Source organism: Elephantulus edwardii, unplaced genomic scaffold, assembly GCF_000299155.1.
Source record: "Elephantulus edwardii isolate Elephantulus edwardi_28Jun2011 unplaced genomic scaffold, EleEdw1.0 scaffold00139, whole genome shotgun sequence".
Classification (NCBI taxonomy): Eukaryota; Metazoa; Chordata; class Mammalia; order Macroscelidea; family Macroscelididae; genus Elephantulus; species Elephantulus edwardii.
In genome coordinates, this window is record NW_006399889.1 from 1,326,587 (window position 1) to 1,340,544 (window position 13,958).

The following is a 13,958-nucleotide window of genomic DNA, read 5'->3' on the forward strand; positions in this document are numbered from 1 at the left end:
AATATAAATAAATAAAAAATAAAAAATTATTAAAAAAAAGAATCTTTAGTAGTTCAAATTGACCAGTGACTTTGCTGAAGAAAAATGGGAAATCTTTTCCTGTTGGAATGTATGGCTTTAGAAACCAAATGGAGAATTACAGTGAGTCAGAACTGACTGCATGGCAGTGAGGGACATTGACTAGTTGATAGTGCAAGTGTACAGGGCTGGGAGAACTAGTAATTTCTGAATAGGAAATAGTTTCTATTGAGGACAACTGGTTAAATAATATCTTTGTAAGTATTGGTTTATGAAGTTAATATTAGTATTGGAGAGTACCTGTTCATTGCCTTGATGCTGTACTGTTTAAAATCTCAGCTACTAACTCAAAGGTCAGTGATTCAAGCACATCTGCTGCTTTGCAATAAGAATAATGGTATTCAACTTCTACAAAGAGGTAAAGTCTTGGAAACCCAATAGGGCAGTTATGTTATTATCCATAGAGTGGTTATGAGTTTGAAATAATTAAATGATAACGGACCTAAAAATAAGATATATTCTCAATCTCACCAAGAGGATTACATCTAAGAAAACATTATGGGGCAGTTTGACTCTGTCACACAGAATTACTATGACTCAAAAATCCATAGCACTTAACAACAGAACAGCAATAAAATAATGGATAATGTCTGTTAGGTGGCTGATGTCATCAGTGATTATTGAACCAGGAAAAAGAAAACCCTTTTCTTTTTAAACTGTGTTGATCTTTTTCCCCACTTAATATCTGACTACACAGCTGATTTGGGTAATGCCTCATTGGCTATTCAATTGCTTCTAAACAGAAATGCCACCTGTACTGATTTCCTGACTGTTGATGGACATTAAGCAATACATATATACACAACAGGCAAGAAATTCAATTACTATATGCTGTACTACAGAAAAGAATAAAGGTGAGCAAATATTATTTTTAGATAAGGCCATTTCCTCAACTTTCAGTGAAATCTTACAAGTTTGCCTGCCACATGGGGGAAAGTGATCACACCCGACATATATTTCTTCCTACTGTGGACCAAACCATTTATCCATCAATACTATTTATACTTCAGTCTCTTTTTTTTCCCAATGTGAACCTCAACATTTCATTGTGAAGTTCAGCAAATGTGGAAGTGAGCATTTCTATCAGCTGGAAAGACAAGGTACTTATGTAAGAATGAGATGTCAGGAAACTGCTGGGGAAAAAGAGAGCTCAAAAGAAGAAACAGAAACTGCACAACATTCACGAGAAAGAACAGATAGGATCTGGGTGCTTTCACATAGTTCTCCTTCTACTTAACCATATCAGCATTTTTAAGTTCTCTCTTTTTGTTAAAATGACCTTTCCTCTGCCTTGTACTTCAAAGAAATCAGTCTCAGAATTTGTAGACATTTAACACTCTTTCTACAAAAACGTAATCTATATATAGTTATTAAAATAAAAATATTTAAGGAGCTAGTGTGCTGAACTGCTAATCAAAAGGCTGTGTGTCCCTGGTGGTTCGAATTCACCTGCAGCTCCTAAGAAGAAAGATGAACAGGATTCTTCTGTTAGTATTTACAGCCTCGATCACTATGAATCAGAACTATTTTAATGAAAGTGAGTGAGAAGATAATAAAATTGTCAACAAAATGATCTTACTGTAACTTATAGATCCAGGATCCTCATCTAATGGAAGAGTTTTTTCTGTCTTTGGTGTGAGACTTTTAATGTGGAAGGTTATTTGTGTTTGGATACTAAAATATCTTAGAATCGAAGTATCAGGAGAAAAATCTTCCCAAGAATCCTGCAGGTTCTAAATTGTCATCTTATTGTATTAATGTTGTATGGGAAAATTTGTTATATTTACAGACAGCATGGACAAGTAAAAGATCTTCAGTCAAATACAATTAAATTACATATTTGTAGCATAGCAAAAGTGAAAATGTTGTTGTTGTTGTGTACCATTAAGTCAGAACCAACTTATAGCTGAACCTCCAGTGGGTTTTCAGAGACTGTAAGTCACATGGAAGGAAAATTTGCAACCTTCTCCCATAGAACAGCTTGTGAATTTGAACTGCCTGTCTTTGGGTTGGCAGGGCAATTCCTTACCACTAAGCCACCAGAGTTCCCAAAAAAGCCAGAATGGATGTCTAAAATAGTTTATGTTCAGTCAAACCCCCCAATTAAATGAGGTCCACTTCAGAGGCTTTTGGGAACTTCCCAGATACAGATGGGAAGAGGCAAAACAGAGGATTTAGAATGACTTCTAAAATCGCAGGTCGCTCAATAACACTGTTTTCCTAGACCTCTGAAGGGAGTTTTACTAACAGAAATCCAGCCACAGAAAATGCATGTTTATCAGGGAATCCAACATAGATCACCTCCAGGTTCCATTATGTATAGTTTATGTTCTGGGTAAGCTGACCTTTTGGGTAAGGTGGCCGGCCTCTTCCTCCCCTGACTGCTATTTCTCTCCACAGACAGTTGCTGTTACAAACAAACTGTTCGGCAGCACTTTGACAAATGAAGCTAAACCAGGATTCTTTGTTGCACTGAAGCCAGCAAGCTGGCATTCCACAAGCTCATTAGGGACCATGAGTTACTGTGAGGCCGGGCCTGCACTTCCTGCTCTCTGGCAATCCGTGTGGCCACGCGTTCCCATGGTCCGCAGGGCTCACAGCCCACATTCCATCCTGTCAGGGTGTTCTCAGAAATAAATCACAATTACAGCAGAGTCCAGGCCTGGTCAAAACTAGGGGGAAAAGGCACCTCCAGAGAAGACCAGAAATAGCAATCCACTGGACTGTGGCTTTTAAACCATTTTTAATAAGGCTCTAGATTCTTTGAAAGGAGATTTAGACCGGAAGTTATCAAAAATTCTTAGTTCAAGTCCCTAATTAAGAAGGAGGGAGCTCTGGTGGCCTAGTGGTAAGAAACTGCACTGTAATCCCAAAGGCATGTGGTTTGAATCCACTAGACACTCTGTGGGAGAAGGATGGACAATCTCCTCCTGTGCGATTTACTGTCTCTGGAAACTTACTGGAGGGTCAGCTACGGGTCAGTTCCAACTAGATGGAAAACAACAGCAATAATTAAGAAGATGAAAAACAAAGGAAAGGAAATACAGCAATGCCGAGGCCTTATAGCAGAAAATGCTTCATTTAGCAGATTTAGTAAACCGATCTTCACCCATCACCCTCAAAGTGGTTCTGAGTCATGACGACCATCTATTGGGTTTTTAAGGCTATAAATCTTCATGGGAGGAGACTGCTCATCTTTCTCTCAGGGAGCAGCTAGTGGATTCAAACCTGTGACCTTTCAGTTCACAGTGCAACATGTAACACACTATGCCATGAGAGCTCCTAAATAATTCTTGAGCACCCGCAAAGTGTAAGGTCTTCTGCTAACGCATTTGACCATCGGAGCTCTGTACATTGAATTAGAACTGACAACTGACCCTCAAGCGAGTTTTAAGAGGCTGTAAATCTCACAGGAGGAGGTTGCCCATATTTCTCCCTCAGAACAGCTGGTGGATTCAAAGTACCTGCCTTGGATTGGCCAAGCAACTCCTTAGGACTAGGCCGTAAGAGCTCCCTTGACAATCATTACTCATGTGAAACTGACTACTGGTGCTTCCTTCTAAATCCAGCTGGAACGTCTAGTAGTTCTCTGTACTGTTCTAGCCATCTTTGAATGATCTTCAGCAGCATTTTGCTTGCATGTGATATAATGCTGTTGTTCAGTAATTTACACATTCTGTAGGATCACCTTTCTTGAGAATGGGAACCAATATCGATCTCTTCCAGTCAGTCAGCCAGGCAGCTGTCCACTGAATGTCCTGGCACAGACTGGTGAGCATGTTCAGGGCTGCATCTGTCATTTGAAATATGTCAGTTGGTATCCTAATGATTCCTAGGGTCTTATTTTGTGCCAAGGCCAAGTACAGCTTGAATTTCCTCCTTTTTTCCCTTCCTTCCTCCTTCCCTCTTTCCATCCTTTTCCCCCCTTCCTTCCAGCCTCCCTTTCTTCTTTTCCTTCCTTCCTTCCTTCCTATATTTCACTGATACTCAATCATATGGTAGTTCCCGAAATACTTCAATGTTGGCCAATTCTTTTTGGTACAGTGATTCTGCGTATTCCCTCTATCTTCTTTTGATGTTTCCTGGATCATTCAAAATTTTGCCCATAGTTGATCTAAGTATTCCAACTTGAGCTTGAATTTGTTTTTCAAATTTGTTTTAGTCTGAGAAATGCTGGGTAAGTTCTTTTCTTTTTTATTCTCAAATTCTAGGTCTCTGCACATTCTGTTATAATAGTTTTCTTTGTCTTTCTGAGCTGCCCCTTGAAATTTTCTGTTCAGGTGTTTTACCTCAGCATCTCTTCCTTTTGTTTTGGCTTCTCGATGCTTTAGTGTAATCATATCAGGATCTCTTCTGAGATTCTTTTTCTTTTTCTTTCTCTTCTGTCTTTGTAGTGACCCAAGGTGTATCTGATCCAGGCCATCATCTTTCCTATCACTTGCTGTGCTTCTGAGAACTAGACAGTGAATAAGGATGTCAGAAGAACTGATGCCTTTGAGCTGTGGTGTTAGAGAAGAGTGAGGAATATCACATGGCTGCCAAAAGAACAGATACGCCCTGGAGAAGGTGCAGCCAACATGCTCCTTGGAGGGAAAGATGATAAAGCTTTGTGCCACAGATGTTGAACATGTTGCGTTTGTTGTCGTTAGATGCTGTAGAGTCGAGTACAACCAACACCAACCCTATGAACTACAGATCCGAATCCTGCCCTATTCCATGCCATCTTCACACTCTCTCACTTACTCAAGCCCACTGCTGCAGTCACTGTAAAAATCCAGCCAATTGAAGGTCTTTATCACCCTTGCCCTTCTACTTTTCCAAGCATGATGTCCCTCACCAAGGAATAATATTTCCTACCAACTGGGTTGGGTTGTGTTTTTTTTTGGGGGGGGGTTGGGTTTTTTTCCTTTCTCTTTTGTCTTTTTAGTGTCTTTGTGTCTTTTGCTCTATCTATCTATCTATCTATCTATCTATCTATCTATCTATCTATCTATCTATCATTGCTTAGTGAAAATAAATGGTGTTGTACTACAAAAGGCACATGGTTTGAATCCCTGGGACAAGGCTAGGCAATCTCCTTCCATACCATTTACTGCCTCTGAAAACCTCCTGGAGGATCAGCTGTGAGTTGGTTTCGACTTGACAGCAAGACACCATTAAACACACACACACACACACACACACACACACGAAGAAAATAACAAGATCTTTTTAAGGGAAAAAAAAATTCTGTAAACTCACCTAGAAAAATCTCCCTTTGCCTCCTGTAAAAGACAAAAGCCATTATTAGTGCAATACTCCTAGATATAGTCACAAACTTAAAGCTTATATTCTTTTAGAGAAGCAGAAGGATTTTTCCTTCTTTCCAAGGGGCACGAGGTGATTCGCTTGGGAATCAATTCTTGCTGTTCTGCTGGCATTTTTCTAGTGTGGTCAAAGACATCAGATCTAAAGAAAATGGTATCATCACATGACCTCACTGTCTCCCAGGTTCCTGTCACAAACAGAATCCCTTTATAATGATGGCCTGTCTTAGACTTTCAGGCTATCAGAAGCACCTATTTACTGACATGGTATTAAGTTCTGGAAGAACTCTTCTCAGTCTGTGGCTAGAAGACAAATACAGGCTACATTGTTTACTGTCTTTTTTAGCTTTATTACACTCTGCATTTTGCTTTAGTTGAAAATCGATGGCAACTCTAAGTTGAACAAGTCTAATGATGGCAATTTATCACCAGGAAGTGATCAATTTGTGTATCCATATCATAGTCTGTCACTAATAGTCTGCTCACAACACTTCAAACTTTTGGATAGTGCCACTGCATACTTAAGTATACCCACTATTCCACAGAGGAAATTCTGATGCATCGTAACCCATCATCATATGTCTGAGGCTGTAAATGAGAACAGGAAAGACTCTTCATCTCTTTACCTGTGGAGTGGTCAGTGGATTTAAACTCTTGACTCTTTAGTTTGAAGCCTTGTATGTTATGCACTATGCTACCAGGGCTCCTTAGCAGGCTATTTTATTTTTATGATTACTTTTTCATTTTTAAATAAAACTTATTTGATACTTGGTTTGCTTACAAAGTTCATAAACCCTGTTTTTCACACTGGATCTTTCCAATTTCCTTTATGATTACTCCCCCTACCCATCCTCACCCCTCTGCGCCAACTCTCTTCCCCCTCCTTGGACCCTCACACTCATTTTATTTATACAATAATGGTCTTATACAGTATTTGTCCTTATGGGACTGAATTAATTCACTTAGCATAATGCTCTCCAGTTCCTCCCAAGTTATGTAGTGATTTTCAAAATCATTGCTCATGCATGCTGCATAGTATTCCATCATGTACCACAATTTCTCAATCCATACAATTGTGATTGGACATACGGGCTGTTTCCATGTTCCTGCAATGGTCAATAATGCTGCTATGAACATCGGTATGCAAATCTTAGCAGACTAATGTGTAATGTAAACATATGCAGTGGGAATATAATTTTATTATGATATTCACTTGATTACAGTAGCCTAGAATTGAACTTGCAACATCTCTGAGAGTTGCTATAGTTTGTAGATACAAGTCCTGGCCACATCCACTCATATTTACTGCTTCTCACTTCTTCTTTTTTATTTTTTTTAAGGAAAGAACACAAATGTAGAATACTTCATGAATTTGCATGTGACCCTTGTGCAGGGGCCATACTGTCTCTGTATTGTTCCAATTTCAGTATATGTGCTGCTGAAGCAAACACTGCTTCTCTCTTCTGTCTGATGTTGGTATAAACAGTTGAAGAGAAGCTAACTTACCTGTAAAATATAGGAAGCTAATTCAAACACCACTTCACTGTCAACGTCAATAAGCTCCTGAAAAAACAAAAAATAAGATAAATTTGATACTTCAACAACTACTTCTTTATTTTACTTTCTTACAATTAAGCCCCCCCAAAACTCCAAACAAACAAAAAACCCCAATAGTTTTTCTGCTGATGAGCCCCCCTAATTTACTGCCATCAGTTTAATTAAGAGTAGAGCTGACCCAGATGGTTTTCAAGGCTGCAAATCTTTATGGAAGGCGATTACCATATCTTTCTTCTTTAGGAAATCTGGGTAACTTTAACCACCAACAGTGGACAACGGTTAGCCACTCTACCAGGGGTCCTTGAGGAGTCCCCAGAATCTCAAATACAAAAAGAGTGTCTTTGCTCTTTGAGGCAATTGCTCCAAAAGGTTTAGCTCCTGCTGACCCCTGGAAGCATTTTTGTAGCTTTTGGCCACAGCATACTACTGGTCCCAAGACTAGCTGAGTGGTTGTCTCAAAAACTTTACTTTTAAGGTTTGAAGAGATGGGTGTGCGCTGATCTCCAGCTTTGTACAAACTTGTTGATTTTATTCATCAATACAGCATGATCACTTGGTAACCATTTGCATTTTCTTTGTAAACTTTACTTCAGAACTAACGATAAAGATTTGTTGCAAGAAATGCTATGATGGGACCATGAAAAAGGAATTAAATGAACGGAAATCCAAATTCTCTGTAAATGTCCATTAAAATTATTAAAAAAAAATAACCACCAAGCCAAAAAAAAAAAGAAAAAGGAATTAAAATTAAAAATACACTTCCTCAGTTGCATTAGACACCTTTCCCATGCTCCTAAGAGCTCAGCCTGTGGTAACCATGTTTTCAGGGCAGGCATGGCATATTTCTGTTAGAGCAGAAAGTTCTATTGTTTGGTACTATTACAGATTCTAAGTTTAAAAATTGCCCAAGTTCCTATTATTTCTTTCTTCAAATATTTATGCATGATGCAGAGATAGCCTTAAAATGTCAAACTTCTCCTTTGGTCTTTGGGAAAAAAAAAGTCAATATCCCCCCCCCCCAACGTGTATATAGTTTCTATCTTAAAAGACAAAGGAAATCTGGAATCTGTCAGCACACAAGAATAATAAACACATTCATTTTTGTTGTCAAGCTTAAGCAGAAATGTCTACGTTTCACTTTTCCCCCCTCCTTAATATTAATAGAACCTACAGTGGTTGACTGGAGCACAGAAAGCACTAGAAGGGCTTACAGACAGACAAATGGCGTCTCCTCCTTTCAAAGAGAACAGAAATCAAAAAAGCTCTAAGAGACTGGCTCAAAGTCACAGGCTTTAGTAGATAGGGCTGAAAACAAACTTCCTATTTCTTGTCCCTTGGTTTTGTTATTGAGTACTGCTGAGTTAGAACCAATCCATGGCTGACCTTCCAGTGAGTTTTCAAAGGCAGGAAAGCACTGGAGGAGACCTCTGCCCTACTCTCTGTTGGTGGGTTAGAATCGCGTGCCTTTGGGATTGCAGTGCAGCTTCTTACCACTAAGCCATTTAGAGCTTGCATTTCCCTAATAAAGACTCCGTCTCAACCAACATATTCTCAGAACAATACCAACAACTGAAGTGTTTGTTTTCATAATGATAAACTGAACTCTGATGCATGGATTTTCTAACTAGTGTTGTTACGTGCATTCAGGCTGCGCTCTCTAACAGCAGCTCTACGCACAACAGAATGAAGCCCTGCCTGACCCTGGGCTGTCCTCCTGGCTCCGTGGTCCTCAAGTCCGCTGTCACAGTGACTGCGTCAACCCATCCTGTTAAGGGTCTTCTCTTTCACTAACTTACTACTCCTTTTCCAAACATGATGTCCTCCTGCAGGTACTGACCCATCCTGATAACATGCTTCTAACGAGTATTCCTGCTGCACTTCTTTCCGTACAGTTTTATTTGATCCTTATGCAGCTCTAGGAGCGTGTGTGTGACATGTCAGCCTGATAGCCAATACAGTCAGCAGTTCAAATCTATCAGCCACTCTGAGGGGAAAAGTGGGCGGTCTTCTCTGTTAAATACTGACAATCTTGGGAACTTGAAGGAGGGTTGCCATTTGTCAGAACGGACTGCATGGCAATGGGTTTCTAATTTTTATTAGTACTCTACGTGTGTGGGTTCCAGCACTGGCTCCTGTCATTTAAAGCTATGAATTCAAGCAAGGTCGTTATCTTTCAGGTTCTTTGCCACCTAGGAATTTCAAAGATGGACAATTTTATTTGCTACTGATCCATCTCAGAAGTGGGAGTTAAGAGAACTCAGGTGAACATACAGAAGAATCAGGACATTAATTCTCTCTGCTTAACCAGCTGAAGGCGCTTTCTGGCTGCTGTAATTGATACAGACTGTCAGTGCTAGGGATGTGGAGGAATGCTTGGAATTGCAGCGCCGGGATTAGCAAGTCCCATCAGGATGTAAATCATTTAACAGCACACAAATGATTTAACAGAAACACTGTCCAGGGTTTCCACAATAGACTGCTTCTGCCCTCACTCTGACCATTTCCCTCCCCACCACGGGAGTCTGTCCGTGTGTACTTGTTAGAGTACTGGAGTGTGCATCTTCTTCTGCCAAACATTTACACCTGAACTGCAGCTAATGGTCAGCGGTGAGCTAATATTTAACCTTCCCCTGAGGGGCTTGTCTAATGTGCAACTCTAAGTCAACCATCAGAAAATGGTTTGTGAAAATGTGAACAGAGCTCTTAGTTCCTGATTTGAGTCATTTGCTAAAAAAAAAAAAGGAAAATGTTTTTATGTACCTGGATGGAACAGCAGTGCAGTGAGGAATGAGGGAAGGTCTTTGTTTCATTTTACCCAGTGTATCATACAGCGCCACAAGACAATGCTGGGCATTAAACTGGTGACCTAGTGTAGAAAGTTATGCTGCCAACCTAAAGGCAAGTAGTTCGAGTCCACGTGGCTCCACAGGAGAAAGGTGGGTAACTTCCTTTTGTGCAATTTATAACCTTAAAAGATCCCTGGAGGGTCAGCTATGAACCAGTCCTGAATCAATGACACATAACAACAACAACAATCTGAGAGTGAACATTAACTGCACAGTGTGTGATCCAGGAGGATCCCTGGTGGAGCAACAGTTAAGTGCTTGACTGACACTCAAGACTTCAGCAGTTTGAACCCACCAGTGGCTCTGCGGGAGAAAGGACCTGGCCACAGGCTCCTGTAAAGATTCCAGCCTAGGGATCCCTATGGGGCAGTTCTACTCTGTCCTCGAGAGTCACTGTGAGTTGGAGTGAATGCTCGCTCCAGAACACTAGTGCTAGGATCTACACTGAAACCATCCAAACCGCACATTACCTTTCTCCTCCACGATCCTGGGTAAGTGAGTACAAACACATTCAGCTTCTCTGACCTTGACCCCCTCCCAGACAAGATATGAACCAGAGAGAGTAAAAATATGCCACTCAGTGGGAAAAGGATTTAAAGGCCAAGGGGCCTCAACGTTCCACACACTTGCAAACTCTGGTACCAAAACAACCTCTGCATTATTACTATGTCTATCATTTTAGTTCAGATTTATTGAGCCAGGAATAATTTTGCTACATTTCCTCAGAGGAGCCAGCATTACAGAGACCTAAATGGTCTGCCCAAGGTCCAAATAAGGATTAGTGGGGATAAGTGTTCCTAATTGTTCAGAAAATACAATCATATCCGTGCAGTCCCTGCCCAACACTCTGATGCCTCTTGTTTATACTACTTCCTTCCCCCTTTATGTGCTGCTTGCCCAGGTGACTCCCACTGCGATGTTACAGGAGCTCTGGACTGTTTGTTCACTTTCAAACCTCCCACTGTACTTCAAACCCCAAACGCTAGGTTCCCTATGTAGAGGACGTGATGCATGTTTCCAGGCTCCGCCAAGCTCAAATGACTACCTTTCTCACCTCTGCCTGCTCGGCAAGCTACAAAAAGAAATGGTGTCTTTCATGTGCTTCTGCTCAAGCAGAGAAAATAAAGTGAAGGAGATGGCAGACTGAAGCGTATGGGCACATATTCCATGCTGGACTTGGGTGTGTGTGTGTCTGGGTTTTCCCCTCAGTGAAGATGAAGGAGAGAAGTGGAAGAAGACCCTTTTGTTTCTGGAAAGATCTGTGGGCGTTTCCCATCTGAGATCTGCAGAAGCAGGTGCTGTGACATTCCTCATGTGCTGGTTCCCTACCCCAGCATGTGGGCCCACTTGAAAAGGGTTTTTGGGAGGCTTCTTTTCTGAGCTGGAATCTTGCCTGCTGGTCTGACAGATATGCAATAATATTACCTTTGGATTTGCTGGCAAGACTACGCTGTGACAGAAAGGAATGGGTATGTTTTCATTTTCTGGGGTTGTCTGGTATGTGCTTTGGCATCTACCTTATTTACATCTGATTTATGCTTGACACTTTCTTTGATGCTTTGTGCGGCAAGAGAGAACGTGACTAACTGCAAGTGTGCATGTGTGCTCAGAGTGGGAGTGGGGAGGATGGCCCCATGTGCTCCCATTGGTTCATCCCTGGTAATAAAGAAACTGGAGGAAGAGGCACAGAGTCATTTATGAGCAAGATCATTGTGAATGATATTCTTGGAAAGACTTCCACCTGAGGGCCTCAAAGTGTTCCAAACGAAGAGCGCTGTGAGCATCCGAGTAGCAGGTGTTATGGACGTTCTCCGAGAGCCAGAAGACCATTGCAGGGCCCCATCACTCTGAGGGACTTGATGAAGATCTTGCATTTAACTGAGAGCCTTCTTTTTTTTAATTTTTAAATTTTATTTCATTATACCTTTGTGTGTACCGTCAAATCAGATCTGACAGGTACAGGAGGAGATTGTTCCTCCTTCTTCAGCAGAGCATCTGGTGGATTCGAACCGTGTACCTCTGAGATTGCAGTGCAGCTTCTTGCCACTAAGCCACCACAGCTCGCCTAACTGAGAGCCTTCTTGAAAAGCTCTCTTCCATGGTCAAGAAGTATAGTCAACTCAGCTTTCATAAAAGATAATTGAGATAATTTTAATGTAGATATGATTAATAACCCTATGCTGGGTTCAGAAGATACAGTGTCGAGGACCTTTGCAAAGTCCATTCAGAACCACTTATGGGGATGATTCAGTGTTCCCTAATAGTTTTCACATACAGGCCCTCTAAAACTTCTTCTTACCCTAAAATTTACAGTTTCTTATTATCCATATAGCAGGTGACTTGATGGTATGTAACAAAAACAACAACAATATCGTCCATAAGAAAATTTCTTTTTATAAAGACTTTCTTTTTACTGTTGTTGAAAATATAGAAAGCAAAACACACACTAATCTGATAATTTCTACATATATGATTCAATGGCATTGACTATTTTTAAGCTGTGTAACCATTTTCATCCTCTTTTTATAAACTGTTCCACTTTCATGAACACACAATTTGTGACCACTAAACCTCCTACCTAATCTTTTTGAGTTGCTGTTGTAAATTGGATTCTTTTTTAAAAAATTTTTATTTTATTATTTTGTGTGTGTGTACCGTCAAATTGGATCTTCCTGGTACAGGAGGAGACTGCCCCTCCTTCTCCAGTAGAGCATTTGGTGGATTTGAACCGCATTCCTCTGAGATTGCAGTGCAGCTTCTTGCCAGTAGGCCACCAGAGCTCCGTAAATTGGATTCTATATGGACAGTTCTCTAAAACACTATTGTGACTGAGGAACACATTCTTTATCAATCGTTGTGTGGCTTAAAGAAGACTTCAGGGTCCTTATGATCATTTTTACTCTTACCCAGAAAGGACTGAAAAGTTCTAAGTCCTAGTCTCAGCCTCCAATAGCTCTGAATCATTTGACTTATTTTTATGTCCCTGACCAGTAAATCAAAGATAATATGTTTTTCTAATAATTTTACTGGGTTTGGTAGAGAGTAAACGTAAAAGTGATTCATAAACTATAAACTACACTACTATAAATCTAATAATAAACTATAAAATCTAAAAGTACACTACTCTAAATCCAATAATTATTTTCTTTCTTTCAGGAATCCCTGGGTGGGACAAATGGTTAAGCACACTGCTGCAAACCAAGAAAGGTGGGTAGTCTGAACCCCCCCCCCCAGACAATTACCAAGTCTTGGTAATTTATATCTGAACATTCCATTCTGTCCTATAGAGTCATCACTGAAAATTCTCAGCAACTGAAAGCTCTATGGAGTGCAAATCTACTCTGAAACACATTGAGTCACCGTGAGTTGGAATTAACTGGATGTATTGTGGGTTTTAAAGAATATTTGTTTCAGCTTATTGGTTTGAGACATAATCTAAACCCACAGTTTTGCCTCTGGGCTTCATTTATTCTGTCATTTATCAACATTTATAGAAATGTTTGGTAAGTTTTTTGTTGTTGTTTTAAAAGAGGTGGACATCATCGTATATATGCCTTCTGTGTGCATGCACATGTACATGCAGTTGTGACTGTGTAAGCCATTGAAAGTGGGTGCTGCTGCCTAAATTAAAGCCAACTTTCTGCTAGTGGTTCATATCTCAACTGCCATACCTCATTGCACAACTCATAATGACTACATGCTCAGGCAAATGGAAGCTGAGGTACAGGACAAGACTGATAGGATCTTCTCTTTTATGTATTAAAATTTGCTACACAATCATCTTTCTCATTGACATGGAGTAAAAATCAACTTGCAACTGACCCTTCACTGAGTTTCTGAGGCTGTAAGTCAGATGGGAGGCCAATGCCCTTTTTATTCCTTGAACCACCAGAGAGAATCAATCTGAGGGTTTACAGGGCAATTCCCTCCAGAGTATGCCACCATTGTAGTAAAAAAAGTCGGGAACTGGTACAATGACAGAGATACAGATCAATGGAGCAGGAGTGAGAGTGCAGATGTAAATTTATCTACCTACCAACAGCTGATCTTCAACAAAAAATTAAATCCTTCAAATGGGGAAGAGATAGTCCCTTTAGCAAATAATATTGGCAAAACTGGATGTTAATCTGCAGAAAATGAAATCAGATCCATACATACTTTACCATATATA

General features: G+C 40.3%; 1 protein-coding gene across 2 annotated transcripts in view; it reads right to left on the reverse strand.

Annotated features, from left to right (window-relative positions):
- FRMD4A (FERM domain containing 4A) overlaps positions 1-13,958 on the reverse strand; it is an 852,768-nt gene that overhangs the window by 137,149 nt on the left and 701,661 nt on the right. For both annotated transcript variants that reach the window (XM_006894277.1, XM_006894278.1), the window contains 2 exons: positions 6,891-6,947; positions 5,320-5,342 (listed from right to left, as the gene is read on the reverse strand). In XM_006894277.1, the coding sequence (XP_006894339.1) occupies positions 5,320-5,342; positions 6,891-6,947 (80 nt within the window). The remainder of the gene's footprint in view (positions 1-5,319; positions 5,343-6,890; positions 6,948-13,958) is intronic.